Raw genomic sequence first — 19,020 nt, forward strand, 5'->3', positions numbered from 1 at the left:
TTTTTTTCTAGTGTTACTTATGGCTTATGAGTTTCCTAAGTAAAAGTCCTTAGAGGTTTAGGTTTAGCAGTGTGACCTTAAATATTGACTTATTTAAATTTTTTATTACAATTTTAAAGGTTACTATCCATTTATAGTTATTACAGAATATTGGCTAAATTCCCTGTATTGTACAATACATCCTTGAGCCTGTCTTACACCCAATAGTTGGTATCTTCAATTCTTCCACCCCTGTACTATCCCTCCCCACTGCCTACTAGTAACCAATAGTTTGTTCTCTATATCTGTGAGTCTGCTTTTTTTTGTCGTATTCACCAGATGGTTGTGTATTTTTTAGATTCCACATGTACGTGATACCGTACAGTGTTTGTCTTTGTCTAACTTATTTCACTTATCATAATGCTTTCCGAGTCCGTCCATGTTGCTGCAAATGGCAGAAGATATTAACTATTGTTGCTTGTGCTATTTTTTCCCTCCACAGACTAGTTGAGATAGCAGAATCTCGTTTTCCCAGATATTTTGACACTGAAGAAAAATTACTTTTGACAAGCAGTAAAGTTCATCTTTACCGGGAACTCAGCTGTGATGAAGTTCTACAAAGGTATGCTATTTTAGATTTTGGCATGTTAGTAATACTTTGAAGATTTATTCTTTTGTTCTTCATGTTTTCAGCTTCTGAGTGACAAAAAGTCCCTACATATTAGGATTTAAGAGAAAAATCATTTCAATGTTCTTTATTTACCACAGCCTATTGGTTGAAGTATTTCTTTAAAAATGAAAAAAAATTAAATGAATAAAATGTTTTAGATTTGACTAATTAAGTGGTATATTAATTGTCTACTGTTCTGTTAACAAATTACCCCAAAATTTAGCAGCTTAAAATAATCTATTTATCTCACCTAGTTTTTGAGGGTTAGTTATCTGGGAATAGCTTAATTGGGTATTTCTGGCTCAAAGTTGCTCAAGAACTTGCAGTTAATCTGTTGGGCAGGGCTGTAGTCATCTCAAGGGTCACTTGAGACTGGGAGATCTTGGAGAATTCCAGGATCACTCATGTAGTTGTTGGGAGACTTCCGTTTCTTTCTGGATTCTAGCCAGAGGTCTCCATTTCTCACCATGTGAGCCTCTCCATAAGGCTTCTTACAATATGTTGTTTACTCAAAAAAGTGCACAACCTAAAAGTTGAGAATCATGTTTTATTCAGTGGTCATACTGAGATCTTAAGCTTGAGGGGCAGCCTCTGATAGCTCTGAGGGACTACTCTAAGGATGTAAGGGAGGAACCAGGATATAGGAGTTTCTGCAACAAAAAACCAGGTAGTCCGAATATAAAAAGATTACTGTTAATTAAAGAAAAACCAGACATATTTTAAAATATATATATATATATTTTATTTGGCTGTACCAGGTCTTAGTTGCTAGTTTTAGCACATGAGATCTTCCTTGCAACATGCAGGTTCACATGGGATCTATAGTTGTGGCCTGTGGGATCTAGTTCCCTGACCAGGGATTGAACCTGGGGCCCATGCATTGGGAGTATGGAGTCTTAGCCTCTGGACCATGATGGAAGTCCCCAAATCAGACATATTGAATTAATGAATTTAGCACTTTTCTGAGTGTGGGAAGATGCGAATCTGGGCTCATTGAAATCATTCCTTTGATATGTACCTTAACTATCTAGAGCCAGTATCTTGCTTTTCTCCATCCTGAATTCCCTCATGGTGCACAGATGGGGCAGCTTCAGTAGCTGATGGCTCGATGGCCTCAACATCATTTGTTTACGCATGTGGCAGGTGGCATTTCTGGTCCACAGTGGTATCTTGCCTTCCCCACAGCAAGTGCTCTGAGAGAGAGTGGACAAATGAGAACGATCCCAAGATGGAAGCTGTAGCCTTCTACAGCCTATTTTGTCATTTGGTCCACAGACGAACCCTGGTACAGTTGGGAAGGGGACTCCATAGGGATGTGAATACTGGGAGATGGGAGTAAGTGGGGGCCATTTTGGAGACTGGCCACTGCAAGTAGTTTTGCTCTAAAACTGGAGCTTTAGCAATATCATGAAAAAACCAAGGAATAAATCTAAAGGAAAATATTTTGGCCTATTTACAAAAGAATGCAATATGTATGGAAGAGCTGGAAAATAAGTTATGTTTATTGAGAATATCTGCACTAACTACTGTAACTTAGAGAAATTTGTTGTTTTAAAGTTGGTTAACCTTTGCAGTGCTCTATTTTTAAGAATTATGCCTTAAAGTCATCCACTATCTTATATCTTCTGCTTTTACAGGATTGAATCCTTAGAAGAAGAAATTATTTCAAAAGGAGTTAAACTTGTGATTATTGACTCTGTTGCTTCTGTGGTAAGAAAGGAGTTTGATACACAACTTCAGGGCAACATGAGAGAAAGGAACAAGTTCTTGGCAAGGGAAGCAGCCTCTTTGAAGTATTTGGCTGAGGAATTTTCAATCCCAGTAAGTTTTTCTTTTTCTTTTTTTCCTTTCTTTTATATGAAGTTCATTAATTTATAATATCAAATAATATAATTAGAAAGAATTATAAAACAGGTGACTTATTAAGGGTAACACAGTCTGATTGCTATAGCAAATACCACCGTCTTCTAAAATTTGTTTATCTGTTGAGATTGTTTTATCTTTTTCATAATTTGAGCCTAGAACAGATTTAAATATTATTTTCCAAAGTTCCTATAGTCAGCCCTTTTCTTCTTATTGGTTACTCTTTCTGCATGTTTTTATATTACTTTTGTTATACTGAGGTAAGTAATAAGAATTAAAACTCCATGAAATCGCCCATATCGATATACCTTTTTTTTTAAATGACAGTATTTGTCAATTTTATAAATTTTTAAGGTTTAGATATTGTTATTGTGTTCAGTGCTGTTTTGTATGCTTTAGCAGTTGGTTTGCTTCAAAAGCCAGAGGTTGATTCTTAGGGCATGAACGCTGGGAGTGATAGTAATGAAAATGTAAGTAAGGAAAACTTGAAAACTTATTTTTGGCATGACTTTCAGTAGTGGACCAGGAAATCTGAAGATGAGATGTATTATAAGAGTTTGTGGTGGGTAAGCTACAAGAGCAATGAGTTAGTTATATTCCCATCAGTAGTGTGTGGGAGAGTACAACTTGTTCTGAAGTCTTGCTAGCATTTAGTACTGTCAGGCTTTTAAATTTTAGCCATGTATCATCTCAATAGAAGATAGGAAAATTCCTTAAACTGAGATAAAATTTAGTAATGATTTTATAATTTTTAGATTTGTTCGGAAACTTCAAACCTTGGATCTTTGTAACATAGGAATATGTACCATTAGTGGAAACTATCACATAGCCTTTGAGATTTATAAACCAAAACAAGGAGTTGAGGGAGAAAATGTATATTCAGAAAGTTCTGCATGTCTTAATGGCTTTTAAATTCATATTTTGGATTATATGGTATAATTCCTGGTGAATCAAGTGCTGTAAAAGTTATCTTGGATGATGTTTATCTTTTAAATTTTGTTACAGTTACATAAAAAGACAAATTCAAACTGTATATTTCCTGGTCAAGGGGAATAGGGAATTAAAAAATATTTTATAGAGTTGATTGAGTGGAAAAGTTAAGTGTATATGTTTATTTCATTAATTCATACTGTTGCCTATTTAATCTTATGTAAAATATGAAAATTCACTTTTTAAAAGTTGTATTTGTTGTTTTTCTATTGTAATTATAGACTAATGCATTTCGGTTTTTTCTCAGGTGGTTATTTTTCTGAGTGAGAAAGGGCCTCTGCTTTTGTTTGTTTTTAATAGAGCCCTCTGAAAGAATGGGTGCTTAGCATCTCCATATTCCTCTGTCTTTGCCTTTGTTTTTCTGTTTAGAGGTAAATGCAGACTACAACATATATTTATATAACACAGTATGGTATTGGCTTTTCTGACAAATCAGTATTGGTTTTAGAAAGGTTTTGAAAAATACTTCCTTTAGGAAATGTCTGACTTTTCCTAGCCTAGTTAGCTTGTCTGAATGGAAAATCGTGAACTTTTAAACTTTTATACTATACTTTGAACAGGTGGCTTCAGTGTGGAACAAAATATGTTACAAAGTATGTTGTCTTTTGGTTCATTGTTACCTTTCAAATTAGCAAGCCTTATGCCTCTTTGTATTTACTCAAAGTGAAAGTCACTCAGTCATGTCTGACTCTTTGCGACCCCATGTACTATACAGCCCATGGAATTCTCCAGGCCAGAATTCTGGCGTGGGTAACCCTTTCCCTTCTGCAGGGGATCTTCCCAGCCCAGGGATCTAACCTAGGTCTCCTGCATTGCAGGCAGATTCTTTACCAGCTGAGCCACAAGGAAAGTCCAAAAATACTGGAGTGGGTAGCCTATCCCTTCTCCAGTGGATCTTCCTGTCCCAGGAATCGAACTGGGGTCTCCTGTTTGTGTTTACTCAAACATGTCCACAGTCGTTCCTGTCCCAGTAAGTGTTTGCTGTTCCTTAGCCTGAAATATTCCTCCACTATATCCATTGACTTATTGTCTCCTGTTGTCTTGTTAGTGAGGAGTTCCCTGACCGTACAAGTATTCATCACACTACTTGTGTCTCTCTCTTTTGTTATGCTTTATTTTCCTCCATCATAGTTTTCACCCTCTAGCATTATATATTTCTATGTTTATTGCTTGTGTGTCCCCACCACCCCATTGTATGGTTATAGGGACTCTGTCTTCTTCATTCTTGGCTTTATTCTCAGTACTAGGAATAGTGCCTAACACATGGTAGGCACATTGAATGTGTGAACTTAGATATTGCATTTCTTCGTAGGCTTGATGTAATCACGTATATATTTATATTGAACTTAAAATTTATCATTTGCTTTAAATTCTATTTTGATCCTATCTTTAATATTATTTACTATCTATATAGTGATAAAATATAATTTTAGATGGCAGAATCTTATCATATAGGAGCTGCACTCAGTTTACACTGGTGTCTGATAGGAAGAAAAATAGTTTTTAAGATTCTTAAGCTTGGAAAAGGCTTTAGCGATCTAGATAGTATCACAAAGCCAGGAATTTTAGAAGAGATTTTATCTCAGTTTAGTAAAACTGTGAAAAGTGAATGTCTGATGATCTCTGAAGACTGGGCAAAAAGCCAGGCCCTCCAACCTGCTCTTTGGCTGTGGATCTGAGGTGGTGCATAGGGCCAGGAAACCTGGCATATTGATACACTTTAGGTATGTTTTCATTCAGAGGAGAATAAAGAGTCAAACCAACTTGGGTGGTGGGTTGATTGCTTCATTGAATTTAAATATTTCTCTATCGTGAAACTTCAGTGCTTTCAAAATGTGGGAAAAAAGCTTAAAATATAATTTGTATTTCATTTTGATCATCACACTGTGTATATGTTTGTGTGTGGTATGTACAGTTGTCCCTCAGTTTCTGTAGGAACTTGCTTCCAGAACACCCACAGATACCAAAGTCTGCAGATGTTCAAGTCCCTTGTGTAAAATAGTGGTCCTCCTTATCCGTGGGTGTTATGTTCAGGGCTTTGCATCAGAAATTCTTTAAGTGAGAATTTTTGATCCATGGTTGGTTGACTCCTCAGTTTTGGAACCCATGAATATGGAAGATGCTCATATGTATGTTCATATGCAAGCATATCTATGTGCATGGAGATTTCAACTTCCTTTCTCAGTAACTAATGGAATAAATAGAAAGTCAGAAAAATAACATCAATCAGCTTGATCTAATTGATATTAGATTAGATTATAAAACTTTCCACTTAAATGCCTGCAGAATACATACTCCTTTCAGGTACACATGAGATATTCACCAGGATAAACTATATTTGGTGCCATAAAATAAATCTCAACATATTTAAAAGATTGAAATAGTACAAAGTATGTTTTTTAACCACAAGAAAATTGAACTAGAAACAGAAACATGTCTGGAAAATTCACAGGTATTTGCAAATTAAGTAAAAACACTTCTAAATAACTCATGAGTCACAGAATAAATCTTCTAAGAACTTAGGAAATATTTTGAAATAAGTAAAAATGAAAATACAGTGTATCAAAATCTTGTGGTTGCAGCTAAGTCAGTGCTTGGAGGGGATTTTTTTTTCTGCTATAAGCACTTGATTAAAGAAAGAAAGACATTTAATATTTAATATCAATTTTAATATTTAACATCAAACTAATATTACTTAATTTTAATATTATTTGATTTTTATTTAATATTTATTTAAAGCATTAAGTGATCTAAGCTAGTGAAAAGCAGAAAAAAATTAAATCCAAAATAAGCAGAAGGAAGGAACTAAGGAAGATAAAAGCATAAATTCATGAAATTAAAAATAGGAAACAATAGAAAAAAAAATCAGTGAAATAAAAAGCTGGTCCTTTGAAAAGTTTAGTGGAGTTGATAAGACTCCCCAGACTGATCAAGAGAAAAAAGAGAGAAAAGGCAAATTAACAGTATCAGGAATGAGAAGTTATATATCACTGGAAGTCCTAAGATATTAAATGAGCAATAAGGGATTGTTATGATCAACTTCATTTCACTAAATTTAGTGATGAAATGGATAAATTCTTTGAAAGCTATAAACTACCAAAGCTTTCTGAGGAAGAACCATATAACCTGGATAGTCCCATATCCATTAAAGCAATGAAGTTTAAGGGACTTCCCTATTGGCTCAGTGGTAAAGAAACCACCTGCCAATATGGGAGACTTGGGTTTGACCCCTGATTTGGGAAGATCCCACATGCTGCTACAAAGCAACTAAGCCCATGTGCCCCAGCTGTTGAACCTGTGGTCTGAAGAGCCTGGGAGTCACAGCTGTTGAACCTATGTGCTGCAACTACTGAAGCCCACGCACCCTAGCACCCAGCTCCACAACAGGAGAAACCACCACATTGAGAAGCACACACACCATAACTAGGGAGTAGCCCCTGCTTGCTGCAATTAGAGAAAAGCCCATGCAGCAACAAAAATCCAGCACAGCCAAAAACAAGTAAGTAAACAAAACTATTAAAAAGAACAGAAATTGAATTTGTAGTTAAATATCCCATGAAGAGACAGCTACATGTAAAAGGAGGAAATTAGAACACTTCCTAACACCATACACAAAGATAAACTCAAAATGGGTTAAAGACCTAAATGTAAGATCATAAACTGTAAAACTCTTAGAGGAAAACATAGGCAGGACACTCAATGACATAAATGAAAGCAAGATCCTCTATGACCCACCACCTAGAGTAATAGAAATAAAAACAAAAATATACAGTTCAGTCGCTCAGTTGTGTCCGACTCTTTGCGACCCCATGAATCACAGCATGCCAGGCCTCCCTGTCCATCACCAACTCCCGGAGTTCACTCAGACTCACGTCCATCGAGTTGGTGATGCCATCCCCTCATCTCATCCTCTGTCGTCCCCTTCTCCTCCTACTCCCAATCCCTCCCAGCATCAGAGTCTTTTCCAGTGAGTCAACTCTTCACATGAGGTGGCCAAAGTATTGGAGTTTCAGCTTTAGCATCATTCCTTCCAAAGAACACCCAGGGCTGATCTCCTTTAGAATGGACTGGTTGTATCTCCTTGCAATCCAGGGGACTCTCAAGAGTCTTCTCCAACACCACAGTTCAAAAGCATCAATTTTTTGAAAAATATACAAGTGGGACCTAGTTAAGCTTAAAAACTTTTGCACAGCAAAGGAAACTATAAACAAAGTGAAAAGACAACCCTCAGAATGGGAGAAAATAATAGCAAATGAAACAACTAACTAAAAGATTAATTCCAAAATTAATTCCAAAAATATACAAGCAGCTTGTACAACTCAATACCAGAAAAATAAACAACCCAATCAAAAAGTGGGAAAAAGACATGAATAGACATTTCTCCAAAGAAGACATACAGATGGCTAGCAAGCACATGAAAAGATGCTCAACATCGCTTGTTATTAGAGAAATGCAAGTCAAAACTACAATGAGATATCACCTCACACGGGTCAGAATGGCCATCATCAAAAAGTCTACAAAGAATAAATGCTAGAGAGGGTGTGGAGAAAAGAGAACCCTCTTGCAGTGTTGGTGGGAATGTAAATTGATACAGCCACTATGGAAGATGGTAGGGAGATTCCTTAGAAAACTAGGAATAAAACCACCACATGACCCAACAATCGCACTCCTAGGCATATACTCTGAGGAAACCAAAATTGAAAAAGACACATGTACCCCAATGTTCACTGTAGCACTATTTACAGTAGCTAGAACATGGAAGCAACCTACATGTCCATTGACAGATGAATGGATAAAGAAGTTGTGGTAAATATACACAATGGAATATTACTCAGCCATAAAAGGAACACATTTGAGTCAGTTCTAACGAAGTGGATGAACCTAGAGCCTATTGTACAGAGTGAAATAAGTCAGAAAGAGAAAGATAAATATCATATACTAATACATATATATGGAATTTAGAAAGATGATACCAAGAATTTATCTGCAGGGCAGCAGTGGAGAAACAGACACAGAGAACAGACTTATGGACATGGGGAGAGGAGAGGAGAGGGTGAGATGTATGGAGAGAGTAACATGTAAACTTACATAACCATATGTAAAATAGATAGCCAATGGGAATTTGCTGTATATCTCTGGGAACCCAAACAGGGGCTCTGTATCAACCTAGAGGGGTGGGATGGAGAGGGAGATGGGAAGGAGATTCAAGCGGGAGGGGAGATATGTATACCTATGGGTGATTCATGTTGGGGTTTGACAGAAAACAACAAAATTATGAAAAGCAATTATCCTTCAATTAAAAATTACATAAATTAATAAAATCCCACGGAGAAAATTCTAGGTAAAATTCACTGGTAAAATCTATCAACCATTTAAGGGTGAAGTAATATCAGTTCTACACAAACAACTACAGACTGATGTTTCTCATGAACATAAATATACAAATCCTTAAAAATATTAACAAAGTAAATTTAGCAATAAATAAAAAGAGTGAATACATCATGACCAAGTAGAGCTTATTTCAGGATTGCTAGGCTGATTTCTGGCCTGGAAAATCCCATGGACAGCGGAGCCTGGAAGGCTGCAGTCCATGGGGTCGCTGAGGGGTCGTACACGACTGAGCGACTTCACTTACACTTTTTACTTTCATGCATTGGAGAAGGAAATGTCAACCTACTCCAGTGTTCTTGCCTGGAGAATCCCAGGGACGAGGGAGCCTGGTGGGCTGCCGTCTATGGGGTCACACAGAGTTGGACATGACTGAAGTGACTTAGCAGCAGCAGCAGCAGCAGGCTGATTTTGAATGCAACATTAAAATGTAAAATGTACCACAGCAACAGATAAATAAAAAAGATCATTTCAGTAGATGTAGGAAGAAAAAACCATTGACAAAATCCATTAACTATTTATGATGAAAACTCTGAGCAAACCCAGAGTAGAAGGGAACTTTCTAAATCTGATAAAGGATTTAATACTTAATAGTGAACTCTTGCCTGGAAAATCCCATGGATGGAGGAGCCTGGTAGGCTGCAGTCCATGGGGTTGCTAAGAGTCGGAAGTGACTTAGCAGCAACAGTGAAATACTGACTTCTTTCTTCCTAAGATTGGGAATAAGGCAAAGATGGTCTATTCTTGCGATATCTAATTAGCACTGTATTGTTGAATCTAGCCAGTGTGATATGGCAAGAAAAAGAATTTAAGTATATTCAGATTAGAAGAAATAAGATTATCTTTACTCATAGACAATATGATATATTTAGTAGAAAACCCCAAAGATTTTACCCAAAAAAGCTACTAGATTTAACAAGTGATTTTAGTAAGATCACAGAGGATGGAAATCAATATATAGACATTAATTGTTTTTCTGTAAGCTAGTGGTGGACAATTGGAAATCAAAACTTAAAACCTATCCTATTAATAAGAGAACCTTAAACCATGAAATATTTGGTGATAAATGTAGCAAAATATATGTAAGGTTTTTTATGCTGAAAGCTATAAAACATTGATGACAGGAATCAAAGTAGACTTAAATAAATGAAAATATACCATGCTCATATACTCAAGACTCAGAAGTGTCACAATGTTAATTCTCTCCAAATTACTCTGTATATTCAATACACAGTCCTGTAGATCCCAGTAGGCTTTTGGGTAGAAGTCAATAATCTGACCGTGAAATCTATGTAAGAAACAAAAGATTGAGAATAGCTCGAGCAATTTATGAAAAAGGAAGTATAGTTAGAAGACTTGCACTCCCTGATTTTAAGAGCTACTATAAAGCCGTAATAATTAAGACAACATTGTATTGGTGATAGGATTGACACCAGATCAATGGAACAGAATAGAGAGTGAAGAAATCCACAGTTGGCAGTTAATTTTGAACAAAGATGCTAAGAGAAGACAATGGAAAAGGAATAGTTTGTCAACAAATGATGCTAGAACTAGTGGATATCCATATGTAAAAAACAACAAATGAATTCCTTTCATTATTATAGAAACTCAACTCAAAATGAATCATACACCTATCATAAAACCTAAAACTATAAAACTTTTAGGAAAAAAAATGGGAGAAAATCTTTGTGGCCTGGGGCCAGGCAAAGATTTCTTAAATGACATTAAAAAACATTAACTATGAAATATTAACATTTCTATTCTTTGAAGACACTTCAGAAAATGAAAAAATAAGCCACAGACTGAGATAATATTTGTGCAACTCATGTGTTAAAGGACTGGTAGCTAGAAATATAAGGAACTATGAAAACTCTTAACAATCTAATTTTAAAAATGGACAAAAAAATGGGCAAAATATTTGAATAAGCACTTCAGCAAGAAAGATATACAGATGACAAATAAGCATGAGAAAATATACTCAAAATCATTAGTCATTAACAAATGCAAATTAAAGTCACAATGCAGTACTACTATATACCTATTAAAATACTTCAAAAAACAAAAACAAAAATCCTGACATTACCAAATACTGACAAAGATATGAGTATACAGAGCACCTTGAATTCTCCTACATACTGATGGAAATGCTGTAAATAGTATTGCCACCATGGAAAACAGTTTCTTATAAACATCTACTTTAACCATATGACCCATCAATCTTTCTCCTAGGTGTTCTTTTTACCCAAATAAATGATACATATCAGTGCAAAAATCTGAAAATATTTTTAGTGGTTTAATTCATAATCACCAAACACCAGAAACAGCCCAGACAGGTCTGGGTTATAGTAGTAACTGGTTGTTCTTTTAAATTCAATTTATTTATCACAGAGCTTCAAATACAACTTAACAAGTAAAAAAAAAAAAGCTGCAAGGGGCTCTTATGTCTAATATTAACATCTTCATTTTATAAATCAGAGAATCTTATTGTCTTATCTCTGTTCTAGAAACAGTAATGCTTTGCTTCCCACTTGTTTGCTTCAGGACTTTCAAATGCCAGTGAGCACATTCTCGTTTTGCCCTATTAGCTCACTGGCCAAAGGTCAGCAAATCTTTTCTGTAAAGAGCCAGATAGTAATATTTTAGGTTTTATGGGCCCTACGGTCTCTGTGGCAACTACTCAATCAGCCATAGTAGCATAGAGGAGCCTTAAACAATTTGTAAACAAATAGGTATGGTTGCAGTTCAATATGATTCGTTTACAAAACCAGATGGAGGGTCACAAGCCTTAGTTTGCCATCCCCTGATCTGCCCCTTTCCCTGTTCTCCTTAGCTTCAGGACCCAAGCTGGTTGCTACCAGTAGGATAAGGATTTTAGAGGAAGGGTCAGAGAGCAGTCTCCTCATAAAGCAGGGTTTCTCGAACTGCTGTAAGGCATTGGCCCCTTTTAAATGCAAGTAATACTTTCATTAACCTCCATTTCTGACTTCAGGATTATTAAATATCATAGAAGTATATAGAATTATGTGCTAAGTCACTTCAGTCATGTCTGACTCTTTGTGACCCTATGGACTATAGCCCGCTAGGCTTTTCTTTCCATGGGATTTTCCAGGCAAGAATACTGCAGTGGGTTGCCATTTCCTGCTCCAGGGATCTTTCCAACACAGGGACTGAATCCGAGTCTCTTACGTCTCCAGCATCGGCAGGCAGGTTCTTTACCAAAAAGTAGTTAATAACTCTTCGTATTAAACCATACTTAAGAAACCATAAAAGTGGGTGTATTTATAAATAACACAATACTATTCAAATTAATTATTCTCATATTATAGATGATAATTTGCTAAATTAAACTATTACTTGCGATATAAATATACTAACTTATGGTATAGCTTCTTTTGAATTATGTGTGTGTGTGTGTGTATTTACTGTATTTCATGTGATGCCTCAAATTTGAACTACTGTAACATCTTTTTCTCTTTGGGAAGGATGACTTCATTTGGCCTTCACCTTGGCATTGAATGCATTTACATTTGAATTCTGCCATTACTTTTTATCATTCAGTTCAGTTCATTTCAGTCCAGTCGCTCAGTCGTGTCTGACTCTTTGCGACCCCGTGAATTGCAGCACACCAGGCCTCCCTGTCCATCACCAACTCCCGGAGTCCACCCAAACCCATGTCCATCGAGTTGGTGATGCCATCCAACCATCTCATCCTCTGTTGTCCCCTTTTCCTCCTGCCTTCAATCTTTCCCAGCATCAGGGTCTTTTCAAATGAGTCAGCTCTTCGAATCAGGTGGCCAAAGTATTGGAATTTCAGCTTCAACATCAGTCCTTCCAGTGAACACTCAGAACTGATCTCCTTTAGGATGGATGGTTGGATCTCCTTGCAGTTCAAGAGACTCTCAAGAGTCTTTTCCAACACCACAGTTCAAAAGCATCAATTCCTCAGTGTTCAGCTTTCTTCACAGTCCAACTCTCACATCCAATGACCACTGGAAAAACCATAGCCTTGACTAGATGGAACTTTGTTGGGAAAGTAATGTCTCTGCTTTTGAATATGCTATCTAGGTTGATCATAACTTTCCTTCCAAGGAGTAAGCGTCTTTTAATTTCATGGCTGCAGTCACCATCTGCAGTGATTTTGGAGCCCCCCAAAATAAAGTCTGACACTGTTTCCACTGTTTCCCCATCTATCTGCCATGAAGTGATGGGACCAGATGTCATGATCTTAGTTTTCTGAATGTTGAGCTTTAAGCCAACTTTTTCACTCTCCTCTTTCACTTTCATCAAGAGGCTTTTGAGTTCCTCTTCACTTTCTGCCATAAGGGTGGTGTCATCTGCATATCTGAGGTGATTGATCTTTCTCCTGGCAATCTTGATTCCAGCTTGTGCTTCTTCCAACCCAGTGTTTCTCATGATGTACTCTGTATATAAGTTAAATAAGCAAGGTGACAATATACAGCCTTGACGTACTCCTTTTCCTATTTGGAACCAGTCTGTTGTTCCATGTCCAGTTCTCACTGTTGCTTCCTGACCTGCATATAGGTTTCTCAAGAGGCAGGTCAGGTGGTCTGATATTCTCATCTCTTTCAGAATTTTCCACACTCTCTATAGTTATATTTTATTCTTATGTAAAGTTGGCTTAAAGCTCAACACTCAGAAAATGAAGATCATGACATCTGGTCCCATCACTCCATGGGAAATAGATGGAGAAACAGTGGAAACAGTGTCAGACTTTATTTTTTGGGGCTCCAAAATCACTGCAGATGGTGACTGCAGCCATGAAATTAAAAGACACTTACTCCTTGGAAGAAAAGTTATGACCAACCTAGATAGCATATTCAAAAGCAGAGACATTACTTTGCCAACTAAGGTCCGTCTAGTCAAGGCTGTGGTTTTGCCAATAGTCATGTATGGATGTGAGAGTTGGACTGTGAAGAAGGCTGAGCGCCGAAGAATTGATGCTTTTGAACTGTGGTGTTGGAGAAGACTCTTGAGAGTCCCTTGGACTGCAAGGAGATCCAACCAGTCCATTCTGAAGGAGATCAACCCTGGGATTTCTTTGCAAGGAATGATGCTAAAGCTGAAACTCCAGTACTTTGGCCACCTCATGTGAAGAGTTGACTCATTGGAAAAGACTTTGATGCTGGGAGGGATTGGGGTCAGGAGAAGAAGGGGACGACAGAGGATGAGATGGCTGGATGGCATCACTGACTTGATGGATGCGAGTCTGAGTGAACTCCTGGAGATGTTGATGGACAGGGAGGCCTGGCGTGCTGCGATTCATGGGGTCGCAAGGAGTCGGACACGACTGAGCGACTGAACTGAACTGAATGTTATTATATGATTTTTCAGAAATGATACAATTTTTGGTTTGATTACTTTTATCTTAATTACTGAAAGCAAACACTATGGGAATTCTATGAGATAAGAAAGTCTTTGTGTTTGCTAACTCACATTTGAAGTCAGAGTATTGTTAATGGTACCCTATATTCATTTTAGTGGCTGAAACTAACAGTCCAGACTAAGTCTTTATTTTATTTCATTAGTAACTCATAATAATTCTAGAAAAATTATATTCTTCCTTTGTGTGACTCTTTATACTTTATAAAACTTTGTTTTTATTGTTGACTAGAGCATAAAGCTAGGAACAACTTAAGGTGAATGAGTGTGGGGTGATTGGCTAAATTAGTGGTAGAATATCCATACAATGGAATACTGTGCCATTGTTAAAATGAAGGAGATAACCCAAAAATGTATTCATAAGTTGTATAGGGAAAGATGAACTCAGCTGGGGTGGGTTGCTCAGACCTAGCATGCCCCCAAGAAAGTCTGGTTTTTAAGACTACCATCTCCTGGGAAGTGAACTCAGAGCCTTTGGAACATTCTTCAGAGTGTTTTTGTATGCCGGATACCTTGGACCACATAATACCAGTTGAATCAGATGATTTATGCAAACAGTGTGATTTATGGTGAATACTTACGTTGCTCTGGTGTTTAGTCGCTAAGTCATGTCTGATTCTTGCGACCCTATGGACTCTAGCTCACCAGGCTCCTCTGTCCATATGGTTTTCCAGGCAAGAATACTGGATTGAGTTGCCATTTCCTTCTCCAGGGGATCTTCCTGACTCAGGAATTGAACCCAGATCTCCTGCACTTCAGGCAGATTCCTTACCAACTGAGCTACCAGGGGACTGGAATCTCAGTAGCTCAGGTCAGTCACACAGGCTCTGCATGTCGTGTGGCTGACCCCTAATAAAAACTCTGAACACCAGAGCTTGGGCAAGCTCTCTTGGTTGCCTTTACTTTTCACATGTGTTGTCGCATATAAATTCTGGGAGAATTAAACACGTCCCTGCAACTCCACTGTGGGATGACACCTGGAAGCTTGTACCTGGTTTCTGCTGGACTTTGTTCATGCTCCTTTTCTTTTTGCTTATATCAAACTGTATCCTTTTGCTGTACTAAACCATAACTGAATGTAACAGCTTTTCTGAGTCCTAGGAGTCCTTTCAGTGAATCATTGAGGCAGAAAGTGGTCTTAGAGACCCCTGACACACAGGGACGTTAGTAGATAGGTACAAGAATGTTTAGGACTTTTATGGCAACTTAATTTAATTGTTCAAAACTGACAAAATTTAGTAATTAGTATTTCATCAGCCTTAATTTATTGGTTTTGATCAATGTACTATGATTATTTATAAAAGATGTCAACATTAGGAGAAGCTGGGTGAAGAGCATGTAAGGACTCTCTGTATTTCTTTTTGCAACTATTTATTGGATGAATCTAAAATTATTTTAAAATAAAAAATTGAAAAGGACAGAGTGGGTTGGGTGCTTTTATATGTGTAAATTGGCTCTGGAAACTCATTAAGAAACTCTGTTGGTTGCATCTGGAGAAGGAAAGTGGGTGTTGGAAGAGGGCTTATGTTTTAATCACTGAATGTCTTCCATTTAGTCATCTGGTCCTGTAAGTATTACCTAATACCACTTCAATTTAGATGCTACTCTTCATCTTTCAGCTAATCTGGCTCCATTTTCAGTATATACTAGGTACCATCATCAGATTAATTCCCAGCATCTTCAGTGCTATCTACCCTGGTTCCGGGTGGTTAAGAGTACTGGCTTTGGAGTTAGGTGTTGATTTGAATCATAGTTTCACTGTTTGCTGGTTTTATGACCTTCAGTAAGTTCCTAGTTCCAACTCTTAGTTTCCCATTTGAAAAAATGCGGATAATAATATCCGACTCATGGGGGTGTAGGATTAAATGAGATAATGTCTGTACTGTTCTTTGTGCAGTGTTTGATACATTCAATAAGAGGTTCAGTTCATTTCAGTGGCTCAGTCATGTCCAACTCTTTGCGACCCCATGAATCGCAGCATGCCAGGCCTCCCTGTCCATCACCAACTCCTGGAGTTCACTCAGATTCACGTCCATCGAGTCCGTGATGCCATCCAGCCATCTCATCCTCGGTCGTCCCCTTCTCCTCCTGCCCCCAATCCCTCCCAGCATCAGAGTCTTTTCCAATGAGTCAACTCTTCGCATGAGGTGGCCAAAGTACTGGAGCTTCAGCTTTAGCATCATTCCTTCCAAAGAAATCCCAGGGCTGATCTCCTTGTGCAGTGTCTGATACATTCAATAAGAGGTAGCCATTAATTATTTATTTCAGTCGTTATCATTCCACATGCTTGGTATATTTTATCTCTCGCCTCCTATTTTTTTTTTCCTTAGAAGTCTGCAAGCTCTTCAGAAGGAAAAATGTCTTACTGCTGTATCCCCTTCCAGCTATTTTGTTGATGGTTGCTGTTACCGTCTGACTCTCCTATACCTGGTTTACTCACTTATTCTTTGGATCTCAGACACTCTTCTTCTTTTCCTAATTCGATCCTCAGCAGTGTGTACAAAACTCTGTGCTAGGCACTATGAGATCATAATGATAAATAAAACATAGTCTTTGCCCTTAAGACTTCTATAAATAAGTTATTTGTAGAAGACAAATGGCTTTCTGTGGTATAATGGAGAATGAAATAAGTACCTTGTCACTATTCTTTTTCTGTTTCTAACAGATATGTAAATGCCTTTGTGTACTCCCTTCTCTGTCCTTTACTTGGAACTACAGGTTCGGTTCAGTTCGGTCGCTCAGTTGTGTCCAACTCTTTGCGACCCCATGAATCGCAGCACGCCAGGCCTCCCTGTCCATCACCAACTCCCGGAGTTCATTCAGACTCGAACTACAGGTTACACAGAGAGAAATAAAGAGAGGTGGCATAGATCTTCATTTTTGTTGTTATTCAGTTGCTGAGTCATGTCCGACTCTTTGCCACCCCATGTCAGGCTTCCCTGTCCTTCACCATCTCCTGGAGCTTACTCAAACTTACGTCCATTGAGTCTGTGATGCCATCCAAACATCTTGTCCTGTGTCCTCTTCTCCTCCTGCCTTCAATCTTTCCCGGCATCAGGGTCTTTTCTAATGAGTCAGCTCTTCGCATTGGGTGGCCAAAATATTGAAGCTTCATCTTCAGCCTCAGTCCTTCTAATGAACACCCAGGACTGATCTCCTTTAGGATTGACTGGTTAGATCTCCTTGCAGTCCAAGGGGCTCTCAAGAGTCTTCTCCAACATCACAGTCAAAAGCATCAATTCTTCTGTACTCAGCTTTCTTTATGGTCCAGCTCTCACATCCATACATGACTACTGGAAAAACCATAGCCTTGACTAGGTGGACCTTTGTAGGCAAAGTAATATCTCTGCTTTTTAATACGCTGTGTAGGTTTGTCATAGCTTTTCTTCCAAGGAGCAAGTGTCTTTTAATTTCATGGCTGCAGTTATATCTGCGGTGATTTTGGAGTCCAAGAAAACAAAGTCTCTCACTGTTTCCATTGTTTCCCCATCTATTTGCCATAAAGTGGTGGGACCTGATGCCATGATCTTCATTCTTTGAATGTTGAGTTGTAAGCCAGCTTTTTCACTCTTCTCTGTCACTTTCATCAAGCGGCTTTCATCATGGATCTTCATAGGCTCTAGCTAAATTCTGTCTCAGCTGACCTTTACCCTGATGGTCCATTCTCTTTCGAAGAGTGTGTTTTTGGAGACAGATAGTGGTTAAACTGATGAGTTATAATCCTAAGGTTGAGTTGGTAAGAAAAAGTTAGAGATGAAAGAAAGCAAGTTGTAGCTGTTAGATTTTATTGTTACTTTACATTTATTAGGCAGTGCTTTGATGTGCCTGTAGAATTTTCCAGTTGAGTATCTTAAGGTTGTAGCTGAGTGGCAAACTTCAATTCTCAAGTGAGAACAGGGATGCAGAGAAATGAGGTGTTTTATCTAAGACTGCTCAAGAAGTATTTGCAGAATTGAATATTATCACTTATATCTTCTCTCCTGGATTATTATTACAGTGTCTTAATTGGTCTGTCGCTTTTCTACCTAAGCACCTATTACTGCTGCATAATTTCCCAGAGTTTATCTCTGATCACATCCTCTGCTCTGAAGAATTGCATGGCACCATATTTTTTTTTATGGAATATGCCACTAGACTATCATCACTATAAGGGTAGAGAACTTCTCTGTTTTGTTCATGCTTGTATCCTTTGCATCTCGAATCGGGGTACATGACACAGAATAGTTGCTTTAATTGGTATTTGTTGAATAATTCATTCTAAGTTCCTGATCTGATATTCAAAGTTTGCTTCCACCTGGTTCGAGCTTACTTCTCCCACTTTTTCTCTTTGGTGCTGGCTGCTGGTCTATCCCTGGTCACCCTGGGTTTATTCTAGCTGTGGCTGTCCTTCATCTCTGCTTTCTAAACTTTACTCTTCTTTGTTGTCTGAGCTCTCTCGTTTTCTCTCTTTCCTGAGAGTTTTGTACCACTTGATTTTTAAGTACCAGTTAATTCTATACACAGGTTTTAATCCCCATCTGTTCTGTCTTCTTTGTAGTATACGTGGTCTTAACTTCTAAATTGGAACTTTAATCATTTATTGCTTTGCAGTATTATTTAAATTTTTTGTGTGTCCATGTCTGGGCTCCTTAGTTATATTAGGAAGCTTCCTGAAAACAGAGCTATCTTATAGGTATACTCCAGAGCTGCCTATATAGAATAGTATCCATATTGAATAGTGGCCTATGTAT

General features: G+C 37.7%; 1 protein-coding gene across 1 annotated transcript in view; it reads left to right on the plus strand.

Moving 5' to 3' along the window:
- Positions 1-19,020, plus strand: part of RAD51B (RAD51 paralog B) — a 608,130-nt gene that overhangs the window by 41,318 nt on the left and 547,792 nt on the right. Inside the window, exons 6-7 of the mRNA XM_052646678.1 lie at positions 482-601; positions 2,287-2,470. Coding sequence (XP_052502638.1) covers positions 482-601; positions 2,287-2,470 — 304 coding nt within the window. The remainder of the gene's footprint in view (positions 1-481; positions 602-2,286; positions 2,471-19,020) is intronic.

This window comes from Budorcas taxicolor, chromosome 10 (genome assembly GCF_023091745.1).
Source record: "Budorcas taxicolor isolate Tak-1 chromosome 10, Takin1.1, whole genome shotgun sequence".
Lineage (NCBI taxonomy): Eukaryota > Metazoa > Chordata > Mammalia > Artiodactyla > Bovidae > Budorcas > Budorcas taxicolor.